This window comes from Scomber japonicus, chromosome 21, assembly GCF_027409825.1.
Source record: "Scomber japonicus isolate fScoJap1 chromosome 21, fScoJap1.pri, whole genome shotgun sequence".
NCBI lineage: Eukaryota > Metazoa > Chordata > Actinopteri > Scombriformes > Scombridae > Scomber > Scomber japonicus.
This window is the reverse complement of record NC_070598.1, coordinates 22,511,947-22,530,543: the sequence shown is the minus strand read 5'-3', so window position 1 is coordinate 22,530,543 and position 18,597 is coordinate 22,511,947. Positions and strand designations below refer to the sequence as shown.

Genomic DNA, 18,597 nt, shown 5'->3' with positions numbered 1-18,597 from the left:
AACCATGAGTCAATGCCCTGCCCAGTTTAACTCAACTAATGAGGTTATTTCTGCCTCCAGTGCAGCTGTTCTCAACATAATCTGCTCATACAGTCACACATATCTCAGTAAATCAGTGATACAGTAAATCGCTTCCTTGAAACACGTGGGTGTTTAACCAATAGCAGCCCCTCCACACTGCCACCCAATGTCATCAGACATTAGGACCTTTGCTGTAATGTTCCCTGAGGTTGTAGGTCTGATAGCACATGGAGATGTCACAAATCCCTGGAACCCCCGGGTTGCCCCGTTTACCAGGTTCACCTGGGGGCCCCGGTTTCCCAGGAATTCCCTCGTTGCCTGGATGGCCGATTCCATCGAAGCCACGACGACCCTGAACCCCTGCAGAGGTAAGGACAAAAATAAATTAATACAGATAGATAAAACACACATCTTTAGGTATTTCTGCCTCATTTATGGACCTTAAACCAGTTTTATGAACCAAAAATACCATATGCTGGAACATAAATGATATCTACTCATACTCTCTTTGATGAATGAATAGGCTATTACTTCCACAGGTAAATACTGCACTCACTGTCTATTAATTGCCCTCACCCCACCTATCAGAGCTGTCAGTAAAAGTACTCATTGAAAATGAAGTACAGACAGTCCACCCTAGCATTCGTTAAAAATGTAAGAGTACAGACAGCCTCCATGCATTTTTGTTAAAAGTGCACTCGTGCACAGATCTGAACGCTCAGGTGTCAGAACACAGTGGTTAGGTTGCTGAAATAACTGCAACTCCACAAATTGACTCAATAGGTGAAGATATTTCAGAAAACAGGATGATGACGGTGGGGTTTTTTTGTCGTTTTTTTTACATACCTGCCTGTCCAGGTGGTCCTGGAGGTCCAGTGTGACCTTCTCCTTTGCTGCCTTTGAGCCCTCTTGGTCCCATGTCACCTAAGGACATAATATGTGTGCTTTAAAGAAATGGCATAAGAGCTGCTATAAATGAGCTGTCAGATTTAGAGATGCAGGAGACTAAAGGCAGTGTTCCCTCTAACCATGTGATGTCCACTCCTATTCTGTAGAAGAGTCTGTAGGATTTCATACCAAGTAAACACTACAGCAATTTATTTCACTAAAAAAAATAATCCTTGAAGTTCTAGTAGAGAAATGTTTAATATAATTCTATGATTTTAATGCAATAACAGCGGACCACAGTGCATTTTTCAGCATGCATTGGGACAATTAGGGACAATAATTGACAACATTTGACTCTAACATTGATGCTAGCTATGGAAAGGCCTGCCAGTGTATGTACTTCTATCTAAAGCTCAGAAGTCAGAGCAGTCAGAGCCACAAAGTTCCCTCCTGGCTGACTATAGTCACTCCCTGTTCAGTGAGTACAAGCTGCCTCCATCTGGTGGCAGATATATTCTACCAAGATATAGATATAGCACCAACAAACTCATTTGTCCCTGTTACTACTTTTGGACAGTATTGTGTAATTCTTTGTCTTTCTTGTGTAATTTGTATGAGTGTAGGTTGGTGTGTGTTGGTGATTGTATTAACTGCTGGCTCTGTAACAAACTGTTCCTTGGGGATGATAAAGATTATCTTGACCAATGTTTTTAATTTTAACACCATGGAGCATTACAGCTGGATATATTCAAACCTTAATATAATAGTAATAATAAACCCATAGTGGCTTTAAATTAGGTTTCTCATCTTATGTTGTATTTTTGGAGTTTGGGATATCTTTAATGTCCACTATGGTAACATTTTACATAATACCTTTCACTTTTAGCAATTGTCTTCAGCCAAAAAGGAAGCAAACTGCAGAACTTACAAAAGAACTTGTGTAAGCAGTTGAACATAACCCCACCTCTATGATCTGAACATTTTTCCGGGCAGACAAAGAACGTGTCTCTCTGTTCTGATGACTGATCATAGACCTGACCCTTATCGTAACCCTAAACCTGAAATAGACATTATTCTTTTATGTGGTTCCTCTTAACTATATCTATCATACTCAATCGACAGGAAGACACACCATGTTCAAGTGTTACCCCACCTTCTTTTCTTCCTGTACATATGCCGCACTATAACATCATACTATTATGCAGAGTGAGTTTCAGTTTACATGTAGAGTTCATCTTGGCTCTTACTCATCACCTTCCCACTACAACACAAATGCACAGCAGTGAACCAATATATATGCAAAGGAACTAAATACGTTTAAGGGGGTCCTGTAGTGTTCTAATTTTGCATTTTCATAAAACTGATGCACCAGAGGCCGAGATATTCTGACTTTAAGTCCCTATTAGCTTTCAATTGTTGGATCCTACACTTCCCAGAATGCAGCTCGATAGCATCTCTTGTTAGATCCTCCATGATATATACATCTCTACGTCCCCAGGTTTTAAAGCAGGATCTCTGGTCAAATCTAGTGTCTATGACCAGACTTTGAATAACCCTGATGACATCATAGTGATATTTCTTGTGTTGTCATAGCTCCTCCATCAGAAGCCACAGAAAACACAATAAACCTGATTTTCACCGAGCAGAAGTTCACAAACTGATCTTGACATGTAGCGTCATCAAATTGGCAATTTTCAGTATATCAGATCAATCATTGGCCATGACATCAGATTTGTGTCTTACTCTTAAACAAGTACTCTGCCTTCATAAAATTTCCTCCAGGACATACAGTATACACAACATCATTCATCTTCTCCTTAGAGTCAGCTTTCAGTCTCTTCCTGTAGTGTTTTAAACCAAGGATGACACCTCTTAAGTTGCACTTTTCCTGAACTAACAAGTCGGAATCATATACAGCAGTAGAGTGCTACAGTCTGGCATCTTTCACAGCTGATTAGCCGCTCTCTGTTTTGAAGTGGTGATAAATCAAAGACAGCTCATTGAGTTGTTTTTTTTTTTTTTTTTTTTTTTTGCATGCAGTATTTGTTGTCTTTTGCTCTGCTGGCTTTTACTGATGTTCGCTTGTTTAATGATCTTGTTTTATGGGGTACAGTGAACATCAACACATCCAATTTGTTAGTCGCTGACACTGTTTTGATTTTAATCGTAGATGAAAACAGCAGTAAATTTTGTGCTAGCTCTTGTTCATGAAGTCGTGATGTTATTTATTGTCTTGTTTTTCATCAGGGTAAAAAGGCTGAATATTCTTGTTACAATTCAGACAGTGGAGTAGACTTAGACTGGCTTAGATGGAACATTACCTACAGGTAAATTCAACCTATCCTCAAGTGTTGAGATTAATCTTTTATACTAAATTGACCTAGTTGGCCTAATCACCTTTAAGGCCTGAGGAGCCCTGCATTCCAGGAGGTCCTGGGTAACCTTGAGCACCACTCCTGCCAGGGTAGCCTGGAATTCCCATGGAGCCTTTGGTTCCTGGTGCTCCTGGCGTACCTGGAGGCCCCTTCATGCTGTGGCAGGGTTCACATCTAGATGGGGGGGCCAAGGACTGAAGCAATGCTGGGAGTTGGTCTGCGGGGCACAGCCAGAAGGTGATGAATAATCCATAAATATTTAAAATATCATATGATGTCACATAATAATAAAAAAGCCAAGAAATGGTCAAAACATAATAAATCACGTATTACAACAGACTCTTCTCTCGTTCCTGAATTATCCTATTAGTTACCACCACATTGGAATAAGTAACTGTAGAGGCAGATATCTGTGTATCATCAGTGAAATGAGAAAAAAACCAGAAGAGGCAAAAGGTCAGTTTGAAGATGTCTGGCCTTACCATGTTGATTTCATCAACTCTGTAAGGAGTTGTTTTTCACCATGTTTAAAGTTGAAGTATGTAACTCTGACACCAAGCGTTTAGAAATGGTACTGCGGCCCACGTTCAAAACACTGGAGAGAGCTGTTACTCCTCGCCCCCTCCCTGCCAGAGTCTACTTCACGTGGGTTGCCAGTTGTTGGACGTGATCCTGCATATCCTCCTCCGTATCAGTGGGTGCAGCTGAGTGCTGTATGACGCTGTAACCATCTCCAGCCGTCTCCATGTTTCAAAGGCATCTCCTATACATACCCTTGTTTTGTTTCTCAGATTGTCACAACGTATTTGAGAGTCATAATGAGGTTTATTTTGGTTTTGTAACATCAGACTGCAGCTCAGTGGCACCTGGCAACCTGGCTGCTGAAACACAGCTAGGTGATGGGTGGCGCATCAGGCCAAAACACAGAATGACAACATAAACATTACTTGAGGGCTGCAACTGAGCTTTTCAAATGTGAATATTCTGGCTGGACTACTACTGTCAGTGATATCAGTGTTTGAAATTAACATGATTCCTTAATGTCTGGTGACATTTAGGGCAATTTTATGATTACTTGGAATATATTTGTTACATACAGCTACTTTAATATTCCCAGGAAGATCTGGTCACCATCACTTATGAATAGAATTCCAGGAAACTGAATATTAAGCTGGAACGTGCCAGGTCAAGCTGACCTGGTGCACACACTATGACGTATGACACCCACATGCCAACTATAGTATAAAGAGTCTGAAAGGGCGTGCCTCGGGTCTGTTTTGCTGTTTTGCTGTGTTATGTCTCATTGATGAGTGCAGTGTTTGAGTGTCTTCAATAAAGATCCCAGTTGGCTGTTCGACGACTTCTGTTCTCCGTCTCATACCTTAAGGTTACTGAAGTTAAGTAATTGAGAAATTATCTTACATAACCAATCAGGAGTGGGATTGCTGCTGAGGTAATGGGTGTTTCTCTGTTTAATGGGATGCTTCTCTATTCTCCATCCTGTGACCCCAAAAAGTCTGAATGCTCCAATTCCTCAAATGCATCTCAAATGAGACGAGGAACCTCATATTTTTCCCCATGCAATCTGAAGTGACAGTTGAAGGAGTGGCTGGGTTGCTGTGGAAATAACATTATTGTAATAATAAAATTATAGTATCATTACAAAGTGGGCAAACTACCACTTTTTCGTTAGGCTTTTTGTTTTCTTGAGGTTTTTTGTTTCATCGTCTGTTCTTTTATTTTATATTATCTGCACTCATTTAGGAATCCAAATATGGTCCATCCACAGCAGCACAATCACGGCTATTATTAGTCATAAAGATCTGGTCATCTGGCATCAAGAGTTCAGATGATGAGATCCAGTAAAAAAAACTACTGGTTGCTGACCTTTGACGAAACAGATCCTGAGAATCCAAAACACAGCAAATACACGGTCGCCCATAAAGTTGGAATAAAATATTTTTTATTTCTTCTCACGAAATGATTGTGACAATGTGATTTATTCTTGATAGATAAAGTGTATATATTCTCAAAATGGTATTGATCAATCTCATTGCACCAGGTCAAAGGTGATTACTGAGAAAATCAAAAGAGGAATGTGTCTGAAAACTAAATTATTCCAACTTTATGGGTGACTGTATATTAAGGGCCAGATCAACTTTAAAATGGATGTTGATGTGCACAGCAGACACGGACAGCTCAGGTGGTTTCTGTTTAATTTTTAAAAGGTTACTTTGTTATCCAATTTGAATATTATTTAACCTTCCTCTGACAGAGTGAAAGGCCATCGACAGAGGTAACTGGCAACGCCCCAGCAAAACTACGTATTTTATTCAGATTATTTATAGTTTATTGCTGTCTCATGCTTGTGGTGTTCTTTGTATTCTAAGCTGCTTAACCCTAGTGTGTTGTATAATCAACATAAATCAATCAAAGGTATTATGTGATATATGCAACTCTAAGCCCCAGACAACTGCAGTGTTTGTTATATACTGAGTAGAATTTTCAGAGCTTGGCTTTCATACTCTGGTTCTCAGCAAAGTGACATAAAAACAGATACTTACTACGCAGAACATCAGAGCAGAGCTTTAGAAGATGTTCATCTGAGGGAGGCTTGGCCTGAAACACACAATTACACTTTGATTCAGCTGAATCCTCTCTGGGACTGGGAAAACAGACTCCACCTGTGATTGAGTATGCCTGCAGATTTACAGGATCTTCTTAACTCTCTGCTCTCTGTCTTCACATAGCCCACACACACACACACACACACACACACACACACACGCACACACACACACACACACACACACACACACACACACACACACGCTGACAGCTGCGCCCCCATTATTCTCAAACATAACTCCCCCTATCCAGGCAGGAAATCACTGATTGTAACTTTGAGCCCATCTTTCTTTTTTATTTTATCTGTTTAGAAGAGGTGGTCAGGAGGACGTTCACTCACAGGCTTCCCAGGATATCCTGGTTGGCCTGGTTGGCCTGGCAATCCATCCTGGCCTGGAAATCCCCTGGGACCAACAGCACCCATATGACCCATGTGGCCCATGTCTCCTTTCTTTCCATCAGGTCCCCTGGGCCCCACATCCCCTGTCAATCCTTTCTATAGAAGCAGAGAGGACAGAAAATGTCACATTTTAGTGCAAAAAATAAAGGAAAGAATTGAAAAATGGGATTCATTTAGCAAAAATTGACCAAATCCCTGCGAGTTAACCTTTTGCTAAACCCCTCTCCTGAATAGTGATTGTCCAATCATAGCTAGTAACCAAGAGACAGTGTTTAATCAACTCTTTAACCAAATGTTCAGTTTAGCCAGTAAAAGAAAAACAGTTGCCAGCTAAGAATGAGAAGTTTGTTTGCCTCTATCTAAAACTAATGACCCACTGTTTAAGGAATTATGTTTGTCTGCCACATTTATCGTGGTAGCACATGTGTAATGAGATAACAGAAAGCTTGACACCAAATATAGCAACAATAACTATGAGGGGAGAGGGTCAGCAAATGGTCAAGAATAGCAATTATATCTGAATACATTGTTACAAAGGTTCCTATTCCTACAATAGTTTTGTGTCAGTGATCAAGAAGCATGCTTGGTCTTGTATTAAATGATATCCTACAAATGGTACAGCATTAGCACAACTGAGGGAGGCTATAGTTCACAAATTGTGATTCTGCAGACAGTACAGTGTTTGATATTTCAGATGTGTACGCCTTTAGAAAAGAGCGCTTTTGTGATGTATATTTTTGCCCGGGGGGCCAGATTTCCCCAGGCCTGGAGGTATTGGCTCTGTAAGTCTTCTATAGCAGCCCTGCAGGCTTGACAGGGCTTCTCACTGCGGTGCAGAATAAGACAGAATGGATTATATCTAATACCGCAAAGTCTAATTCGACAAACCTCTCCGTTCCTTCCCCTGGGTCCCACTTCGCCCTGACGGAAGAAAGAAAAAGGGTGGGGAGGAAAAGAAAAGAGGAAGAAATAGAGAGAGACAGTTAGAAACTTCTGCTTACATATCAAAGGCTGAGACAGTATGTCAGAGGAGCTATGCTCGCTGCTCTGCATTGCTGATGCAGAACCGCTTTCCTCTGTGTCAAAACTTACAAAGCTTACAAAGCATTCTAGATTGGTTATTGTAATGCATTCTCTACCCCTTTTTTTCTACTTGTTATAATGTGATAAAAGATCTGCGGCTGTGTTAGTCCCATGGTAACACCAATTGGTTTTTGTAGAATTAAGTAGTTGGACATATACAAGACTTCTGGGTGTGTTGGGCTTCCCTTCAAAAGCTTCTTCTTTTCCATCCATATGTTCTCTTATCTTTATTTTAGTCATGCTTTTTTTTGGAGAACTCCTTCTATAACGCTTGATCAGAGGAATCACAGTCATATGAAGAAGTATTTTTTTAAGAACATGCTTTTTAATGGTCAAAGACATAAAGATCTGCCCTGTAACATGACACAAAGATGTTGAGAAGGGTTCTTCTTTAGGCAAATGTTCTTGTGTGACAACCAGTCTCAACTCTTATTTTGATTACCCTGTGAAACTGATGCTAACAGTTGTTTTCCACTCAGCTGAACTAAATGAAAGTACTTCAAACAAACTGGAGGAAAAGCCAATTGTCCCTAAAAACACTATTTTAACAAGCTCGGGGACTTGAACATGAAAAGAGACATTTGGACATGCATCATTCGTCAGATGGACTACTGTACCTCAATGTGCGCCAGAAGAAGAAGAGGCAACACAAGAAAATTGCATTGCATCAAAAGTTGAGCTGTTTCACTTAAGTGGCTTAACTTTATCACAGGAAATCAGGTTTCAGAAGTCTTCTATCACTGTGTATGTGGTGTGTTTTTATTTCTGGCAACAGTTCTTTGTTAATGCATGTGGTGTACTATGAAGCTCGCCATGCACCACAACTTCAAATTTGTTGAACTTTGAACCTGAGTTGCGCTGACCCTTGTGAGCCCTGATACTTTTGTGAAGTGGCTGCTGCTTGTGCTTTTAGTAAAGAAATGAATAAAATGTGTTTCTGAATTTCACATTTGTAGGCTACAATAACAGAACAAAAAACAAAAAAATAACCACCAAACAGAAAAATAAATACCAGCATGGCAAATATTTGCCTTCAGATGCAGCTACGAGGTTTCACAACAATTGTCAAATTTGTAATCACTGTTATACATTTGCATTGTAGCCTATCAGTGTTCGCAGAATAAAAAAGTGCAAAGCAACTCCACATGGCTTGCTGACAGGGGACATGGTAAACAGAAAACACCCTGTGCTGAGCTACACTGCAGTGTGATATTCATCTTACCCAGTAGAAATTAGGAAGTCTTTCTAAAGACAAAAATATGTCATATTCATTTCAGCAGTGCCACACTTGTGATTCACAGCTGATGCATTTAGCCTTGAGAGCGTGTCACAAGGAGGCTAGGCCGCTCTCAACATTGTGAAATTACAGAGTGAGAAATACGATTGTTTTTATCTGTCTCAAGTGTCACAGGTCATATTGCACAACTGTCTCCACATGATACAATGTAGTTTCTGCTGTACACACACACACACACACCTAACTGGATGCACTGTTTAATCTCTATCTAGGGATGTGATCAATATTTTCGTACTTAATACTTTGAATGATTCTTAAATGCAACTCATTTGATGGTGTTCATATAGAAATATAAATTACCCACAGCAATTTATATCATCATGCCTGTTCATGACCAACTATTAATGAAGATAAAATGTATAAAGAAATTATTATGCAGTCCTGCTTCTTTCACATTATAAAACATTATGTCACTTTGTTGCCCAAAACAAATCATTCCTCACTGCCTACAGTGTGGAAATACTTCACATCCGTATAATTCTAAATCTATTCAGCATTAGCAATATTCCATCTTAACCTTTCAGATGAAACTAGTTGCACACGAGAATGTTATCAAAACTGTTCACAAGAGGATGAATAATAGTTACCCCAAAATGGCAAACTATTCAGTCCAGCCAGTTTCTCACTTCTACTTGTGATAAGGTCTGTGTTATTTTGCTGCTGTTGGGAAAATAATTGCATTAATTATATGACTGTGTGTTAAATCTATGAGGCTGGGATGAGCTTTGTGTGGAGGCCTATAAAAGGACATGTGCCCAATAGAAAAAAAATACTTGAGAAGGAGTTTCAATTCTTTGGAAAGGGCATGGACAAACACTCATCTCTGGTAGAACCAAGATAAACAAAACGTCAACATAACAAATGACTGTATATGAAACTTGTCCCTAAAGTTTTGTTTTTGCCTACGTGATTAGCTGAACATAGTCACAACTCTTACCAAATAAGTGTTGTGCAAACACATCCTTGGTATCAAATTGATGCTGTAATGTAATTTTGAGGTCACTCATTGGTATGGTGCATGAGTTTCAACATTCAGTTCAGTTCTTCCAAGAAACTGAACCATGTCACTGATTCTCACGGTTGTTCTGAGTTTGACCCTAAACACGAAAGCATGCCTTTGCCATCAGGGCCCTGAAACTCTGGAACAACTCTTGTAAAGAAATTGCATTTTATTTGAATTTATGATTTTGTACTACTATCTGGAGCTTCTGCTGCTCATTTTTATGTTTGCTCTTTCTGTTTTGTCATGTTTTCCTTTTATATTTTCTTTTTATTTGGTCATGTACTGCTATTAGCTTGTACTCTTGTCTATTTGGTCTTTTATTGCATTTTTATGTGTTTTTATATGCTGCCTGTTTTTAATCTTGTAAAGCACCTTGTAAAGTCACTTTCAGAGAGGTGCTATATTACAAGAGTTTATTTATTTTGTAATAAACTTTTTTATGGTGGCATCAATATTATGATTTTTATTTTATTTATTAAAGACATACTTTATTCAAAATTACGGATCTCAAAAGGAGTTATATATGAATTCTATCATACTGATTCTGTAATATTCAATCTGGAATTTAATTCAAAATCTCTAGTATCACCTATAGCCTAACATAATGTTATTCCTTTAATCATCCAACCCTAAACTTAACCTAATTCATATATTAACCAAAAAGTCCAATTCTAACCTCAAATTAGTTCCCTGTAACTGAGCAGTGACCAAGACATTCTTTTCCTCATCCTGCCCTTGTGGGTACACTCACATCCACACAACCACACACCCTACTGAGGCTGTGGAAACATAAGCTTCGCTGCCACCCAGTGGAAGCAGAGTGGAACTACACTTACAGGTATACCAGGAGTCCCTGATTCTCCATCTCTGCCGCGTTCTCCCTGCAAAGAGATACATCATGATTAAGTCGAAGTTTGTGCCAGTTTGTTTACATACATGCTCAGACAGCTTCATGTGTTGTGTGTGTGTGTACAAAGGTGAGATTGAATGCAGTGCAACAACGAATGCTTCAATTTAGGTATGTGTGCGTATCCGTGTGTGCTGCTCCATGTCTTGATTCAGCATGTGTGTGTGCGTGTGTGTGTGATTGGAGAAAAGGTCATGATTACCACAAGCAGCCAATAAGAGAAATCCAGAGAGAGGGAGGGGGGTAGGAATTGGCTAGCAGTGACCTTTAACAAACCTGACTTTTTTTTATCTTGTGTGTGACTTTCCGACCGCATCCTGACCGCTCTCCTTTCTCTACTTCTCTGGGCTAGCACACTGTTCTCCATTAGTGCAAGTAAAGGAAGGAAAATGAATCAAAGCATTTTTCACATGCTTTGAGCATTCAATTTGTGGCAAATGCTGCATTCACAAATGTGGAAGTAGAGCATTGTGGAATTTTGTTGCTAAAACATGGAGGGGATCAGGTGCTTAATGCATTCATGCTGCAGTGCATATTGCACAATTCTTTTGTGCAGAAGTGACCGCAATCAAAGTGAAGTAAAAATGACCTTAGATAAGATTAAATTAGATTAGCTTTCTTACATTTATTATAACATATTGAAGTCTACTTAAATGTCCCACATTGCCTAATCATCACTAAGAGGCTGATGTAAATCAGTGCAACATGATATATTTAAATTTGGCAGCCAATGAAAAAACACTACTGCTGATTCACTAGAATAGTTGCTGAACACATTTTTTACTTGCTGTAAATTTAAAGACAGACCTTTTTAAATCATATCCCTGAACAGGATGGTTAGGAAAGAGCACATGTAACACTTCTGCTTTAATAATTACATTTAAAGTCATGATTTGCTAGATAGGATGTTTACACCTGGTTCGAATCCCGGCCGGTTGACCTTTGCTGCATGTCACACCCCCCTCTCTCCCATGATTTCCTGTCTTTCTACTGCTAATAAAGGTGTCTCTGCCAGAAAAAATTCTTAAAAAAAAAAAGAAATACAGCCATATCAAAATATACAAAAATCTTTTTTTCTATGAGCCAAGTGTAATTTTATGCTTTAACCAAGGTAAATACATACAGTATTTGTTTTTGGAAACTTTTATTACCTATATCATTCGGAATTCATGCAATTATTTACTTTTAATTAATTTACGAATCATTTAGCATTGAAGAATTACAGTGGAACATTCCAGCTTTCACAGATTCTAGCCATGGACTGCTCTTTGAGGTCTCAATAAACATTATGTTTTTAGACTGGAGCTATGATTGAACTAATAGCTCCTACATGCACTGGGTCATGAAAACATCCTGTAAGTGTGTAAAAGAAAAAAAAAGAGGTGCGTGTGTTGCTCAGTAAATAATAAATAAAAAGTACAACACCTGGTTTCCTTTGGAGCCTGTCTCTCCCAGCTCCCCCTACAAATTCAACAGTGAACATTAGAGAAGACTTCCAGTTTTGATTCAGGTTTTTGTCTTGACACAGCTTGACATCTCTATAATAAAGATAGAGTTTGACAGCTGAAAAATAGCATTAATTTCTTATGGAACATACAGAAAACAAAATTCAGCATTTAAAACAGACTGTTCCTAATAAGGACTGTTTTGTACTGTATATAATGTATGTGTAATGAATGTATGTATTGTTGTATGTAATGTATGTATGTTATAAATTTAATGTATAATGAAAGAATGTACTGCTTTTGAAATGTGAAAGACAACCTTCAAAAGTGCCATTAAATGTAATCATGTCATACATGCAAAACCTGAATAATACAATATATAAATGTACAAACTCCTGACAGCCAAAGACATAACTCATTCATAAAGTGTTGCTAATGTTGCAAATTACAGACTTCATTCAATCCAAAAAAAAAGCACCACATTTTATATTGTTCATGTGTATGTTGTTATATGAACTGACTCTCACCTTATGGCCTTTGAACCCCGGAAGCCCCATGGAACCCGGAAGCCCTGGAAAACCTGGCTCTCCTGCTGATCCCTGGGAAGGTGAGAGGATGTATGGGATACACAAGATGGCATTTAAGAAAAGGGGTCATTGACGTCATTATTTATTTCACACTGGATAGAGAACCGAAGCCCGTCTTTGGTTGGAATACAACTTGGGACAATGCGCATCTTTCAGATAAAACTGAAATATTAAAAAATTTATCAAAAATCTGTGACTATCTTTTCAATCCCCATGATAACTTCCCAATGAGAAAGGAAAGGCTATTAACCAGTGTTCAAGGCTGGTTCAGTATGACTTATAAAGGTGGTAGAGCGACATGTCTTCAAGCTCCTTTATACTCAAAAAGCAGCTTGAACAAGGTTACCGGTAATTAAACAGACATAGCTCAGTTTCAAAAAACCCATAATTTATGAGTGCAACTGCTCAAAAACTTAACAAACAAATGGCATTCAAACTGAAGCTGTCATTAATCAAAAGGAGGTGGAAAACTAAATAAAAACTGTCTGGCAGGATAAGAGCAAAGAGGCAAAACATAAGGTTGGTTTGGGAAAGGTGAAAGCGGTCTACATCATCTCAGTGGGATTTGGAAATAATGTGCCATATTATTGGAAAATAAAGGCTCAATAGCATAGGGTGAAAGAAGTATTCAGATTTTATCATGTAAAAGTAGAAATGCAACAATCTGACTCCATTACATGTAAGCCCTGCATTTAATAGCTTTACGAAAAGGTCTTCCCACTTTTCACTGGGCCTTGGGTCCCAACATTACTAGTGGTTTTGTGTTAAATCACCAATTTCAACCCAATGTTCCTGTCAATGGAATTGATTGGAATGGTTTTCTGATGGTTGAGTTGATCATATGCTTAATTAGTGACAGTGACACTGACAGTAACAGGTGCACATCATTAGTTGAACTAACCAAAGAGTCACTCCACACTGTTATGTTGAGGTTGGCAAGATTAAACTGTTCTGTAGCAAAAATGACATTCTGTATAATTTGGTGCACTCGTAGCTGTGCGTGTGTGACCACAGGAAATTACAATTGTCAACGGTAACAGAGGATTTTAACATCAATGTTCTGTAGGTTTTGAAAGCTGTATTAGGGTAGCTCACCCTATGGTCACCTGAGTAGATGGTGCACTCCAGTTAGGTGAAGCTATAGGAAGGTAAAGGTTTATCGCTGGTCAATTGAGATGGAGTCGAGAAGGGAGGAGGTGGCAGCTTGGTGTGATGCTGCAGATTATATTTGTTTGTTCTTTGCTTCAGTTTAACTTATTGGATAGTAGGGGTTACACTTCTCTGGAACAGTGCACAGTAAGGAATGGCAGCAACTACTTGCTTAGCCAATGTGAGAGATGGTATTATACATATTTTCTGGCTGATCATTACTGATATGAAATGTTTTTAATGTTTTAACTTGTCAAGCAAGAGCTCATTTTAACTACTGATACATGTCAACTGATATATCCTCCATCACTCCATAAAGTCCTTTGGATTACAAAAAAGTATGATTAAAAGAACATGAGGCAATGAAAATGTGCCTAAATGTTGCATTTTTTTCCCATTAAAATTGTGTTTACACCAGTAAAAAACAATTTTACAGCTAACTACAATATCTTCAAAGTATAATTCAAAAAAGAAACGGTTACATGACCAAGAGAACACTTTAAATCACTTTGAAACAAACATGTGGAGTGGTGCATGTGATACTAAAGAACTGATAGCTGAGACTGACACAAATCTGAGTCAAACACACAGATGGGAATGAAGTCCAAGATAATAGAAAAACAGGTCTGACTCAAGCACTACAGCCCTGCTCCCTAATCTATATACTTGACACTTGATTTTGAGAGGAAAACAGAGAATGCAGGGGAGGACACACACTGCAGCACAATAAAGAAGAACAAAAAAGACAGAAACAGCATTTTCTTTCATGCTTTTGCTTTCATAAATCAAATTAAAGAAACATTTGTGAATCAATCCTTCAACAATTTTCTCAGTATTGGTCATATTACTAACTGTTACTTAGAACATAATTGCAGTTTATTTTCATTCATTGGTATGGCCTCTTTCTTTAGCTTGATTTGATGTGGTATTTATTGTTTTATCTTTGCTATTTCATACATCCACACATTTGATACTGTACATTTACAGTGATTCCACCTTTGAAGCATACAGGGAATCTGCAGTATATTTGTGCACGGAATACTAATTATGATGCATCATCATACACTGCACACAGATCATCACACAGCATTACACTGTGGTTTAGTATTGTTCAGACTCTACTGGGCTGGCTGATTGACAGGTGTCAATCACCATCATTATTTAGTACTGGATAAAAGCATATTTTGTATTGTCATGACTCTATTGATTCTGGTGATGTGCAGGAGATGCACAACTATAGTATTATTTTTCCTTGAAGCCTTCTGTTATGTTTTTGTAAATGTTGTAATATTATTTCTAATTTACCATATCATAGTTTTGTAAATTTGTTTTTGTTGTTGGTTCTGTCAGTAATCCCTCTCTCTTCGACATCCACTCCAGTTGTTTGAGTGGCAGTGTTATCATGGTGTACACCTGAGAATGCAGCCACCCGGCTTCCAGACAACCATCACCTATACTCGCTTATACTTTATAGGATTGTGGGGGGGAGTCGATCCCAGCTGACAATTTGTGAGAGGAGACCACATGGATGTATAAAGAGGGATATGGGCTTGCTGCCAATTTTTTCTCAAGGCCACTCACACTAATGCAGTGAAAAAAATCCCCTATGGTGCAAAAAAGCATTTTCCCAGTAGACCACCATTATAAAAGAAAAGTCTATAAAACCTCAAACTGCATGGGTAAATTATTATTCTCTTTATTATGATTTTTAATTCATTTTTAATTCAAGGGTTTTATATTTTTCCTTGAGCCTAGAGAGCCTAGAGTTAGGCATCAGGTGAGCAATTTCATTTGAGTGAATTGGTGTCATTGACTCATTTTGGTGATGTGAAATTCTGCCACCTATTGTACGTCAACTCCACATCTGGCTAAAGGGTTATTGTAAGAACAATGAGATCCATTTTGTTGACAGTTTTTCTCCCATCTAAATTATGCCTAAGCTTTTAAAACCAGATGGTCTCCATCCTTCCCAGGAAGGCTCACGGCTCTTATCAACCAACACTGAACTTACTTTGCACTACGGTAAGGCTTTTACCTCATGACTTGCAGTGAGTCCATCTGACTACTACTTACTGGGCTCATGCAGTATTCATTCAGTATCCCTCTACAAATGGTAATCCCATCCCTTTCACTAGCTCCCTCTTGTGGTATAATCACAGTGCTGCTATTCCCATCCCTATCCTCATCTCTCAGAGACATGGATGGTCTATTGATGAATATGCAAATAAGCAGCAGGTGTTGTTTTTAACACTCTATGAATACTGTACCCACAGTGGTTTGTGGGTCATCAGATCAGATAGTAACTGTTAAGTGTGATCGCCTTAAGATCTTTCAATAACACATCTTTTATCTGTCCTGATTGTATTTCCTCCTATAGTCTTAATTTTTTTATGTTAGTTAAAATGTAACGGCACCACCTCCTTGATGATCATCCCCAGTGGTGTAAATATTAGATTAGATTAGTAGCTTTATTGTCATTATATTTAGGGTCAGACAACAATATAACGAAATCTAGATCCCTGAGCCATAACAACACCGTCAGGGGCCCATGAAGGAAGAGAAAAAAAAGCAGTTGTTCAGCAGCTGTATTGTTTTTGTGAATGAAATAGCTCAGGGCGGTTCAGTAAGGTAGGCTAACACTGAGTGGATGGTATGACATGAGGTAGTAGTTTCTCCTTTCAGCAGGAAAAAAAGCAAGTGGATGAAAGTTGACAAGAAAAGGTAGTATCATGTTTAGCAAGCCCAAACAAAAAAGCAGCGCACAAAAGAGGAAGGAAAGGAAGAAGCAGGATGAGGGTAAAGCTAAAATGACCAAATTAGACACGTTTTTTCTCTAACCCATTAATGCTGTGTTTTTGTAAGGCATAAAATGAGCTGTGTTTTTCTTGATGGTTATGCTTATGGACATACTGTGCAAGATATCTTTGTGTAGCTTTGTTAGTGTCGGCTATATTTAAATGTTTGATAGTTTGGAGACATCATCAGGATGTGGTAGTTTGAGCCCAGGTCAGATAAGTGAGCCCAGGTTAGATAAGTGTTGATATGGAGCTTCCGCTGCTGTCCGTGGTGCAGGATGAGTGTGTGGCCAGTCACCTGTAATGTTAGCCTACATGGTGACAATAGCAGTTCTCTCAAGTGGCTGTGCATGTGTGTGTCCAAGCGTGTGTGTGTGTGTGCGTGCGTGCGCTTGTGTTTAGGGCGGGGGTCGGGGCACAAAATTTCTGTATTTACATGCTTCCACTTCGCAGATTCACAGAAGATTTCTCTTCATTGCTACACCGATGACACCCAACTTTCTGTGACTATAAAACCAGGATTCCCCAACAGTCTGACTTCTTAAAAGACTGTTAGATATCAAATGTTGGATGTCTAATAACGTCCACCAACCCAACGATTTAAAATCAGAAGGAATCTTATTTAGATCATTAGACTCCAGTTAAACTCAAACTCAATCATTATGTCAACAACAGCAATGATTTTTCTCAAGAGGAGATTATCCCTGCTCTTACCTGGAGCCAATCACAGAATATTATTAGAAGAATGAATAATCCATCTGGAAACCACCAGATAGTTAATCACAATGAAGCAAGCAAGAAAAAAAATACAGGGAATATAGAAAAACAGATAATAAAGGAAGATGCAGTGCTAGAAAGATGTGAAGACAGAAGTTAAACGAAACAATGTAATCTGGTCGATAATCCACTTCACCACTCACCTTTTGTCCTGGTGGACCAAGAGCACCAGCTCCCCCTGGATCGCCACACTTTCCCTAAATAAAACACACACACACATGCACAAACACACAGTGATCTTTCTGTTGAATAAAATTATTCCTATATCTTATATTAATCCTTAACACATGTTTTGGGCTCTATTCTAATAATCACAGAGACCAGTACAGGGGTCAGTGAGTGTACCTTCTATTTGCATTCATATAGATGCAGCACAACATGCACAAAAAGGTTGAATGAATTACAATATAAATCACAGTGTGGAGTGATTCATCATTAGCCTCCCAGCCAGTCACATTACTGGTCTCTTTCCTACTTAACAGCTGTGCTAATCACAGAATCACAGTTAAAATGACCTCAAAAATTTTACAGGAAATACAGCTTTTCAAAGTAAGAAAATTAATACAGTCGAGAGAGGATCAGAGAGTTAACATGTGAATTATGTGCATTATAAATACTGCTCTTACATTTATGGAGAGAATAAAAATGCAATGGTACGATGTTTAAAAGCATAATAAGCATTTTTAATTTTGGAACTAAATGATTCACTCAATGGCTGTTACAGTTGTATCACCACTTAATGAGTCTGAAAAACAATCATCATTTAGTACAAAGCATTGGACGAATGTGTTTTTGAAAGTGGTAGAAATATTCAGAAAGTTGTTTCAGTGTATCACACATAACATTTATGTTGAGCTGATTTTAACAATGTTTCCACTAAAATATTATTATTGTTGTATTATGCTTATACAAAAGTAGCTTTATCTATACTGATGCAACAGATTTCTAAAACTCATCATACATGTATTTTGCATGCAAAATCTTAATTCGCGAACTATCTCAAATGCATTTATTTGAGTAACATGGTACATGGTAAGTAAATTTGCACTTAAACCAATAGTAGTATACCACTTTCCACTGGTGGTTTCTGTGGCAGTTGCTTTTGTTAAATCAATAATAATCCGTGTCACATTGTCCCTAATTGTCCATAATTGAAAGTGTTAAAGTGGGATCCAGCACATTGTGCTAATTTCTGTAATGTAATTACCACTTTAGGTATTTAGAAGTGCAGAGATTATTTTT

General features: G+C 38.4%; 1 protein-coding gene across 1 annotated transcript in view; it reads right to left on the bottom strand.

The window, feature by feature from the left end:
* Positions 1–140: 140 nt before the first annotated feature.
* Positions 141–18,597, bottom strand: part of LOC128382363 (collagen alpha-1(XXI) chain-like) — a 54,841-nt gene continuing 36,384 nt past the window's right edge. The window contains exons 22-31 of the mRNA XM_053342359.1: positions 17,499–17,552; positions 12,575–12,646; positions 12,028–12,063; positions 10,532–10,576; positions 7,201–7,233; positions 6,253–6,408; positions 5,849–5,903; positions 3,307–3,501; positions 868–945; positions 141–381 (exon numbers count right to left, since the gene is read on the bottom strand). Coding sequence (XP_053198334.1) covers positions 194–381; positions 868–945; positions 3,307–3,501; positions 5,849–5,903; positions 6,253–6,408; positions 7,201–7,233; positions 10,532–10,576; positions 12,028–12,063; positions 12,575–12,646; positions 17,499–17,552 — 912 coding nt within the window. The 3' untranslated portion in view covers positions 141–193. The remainder of the gene's footprint in view (positions 382–867; positions 946–3,306; positions 3,502–5,848; positions 5,904–6,252; positions 6,409–7,200; positions 7,234–10,531; positions 10,577–12,027; positions 12,064–12,574; positions 12,647–17,498; positions 17,553–18,597) is intronic.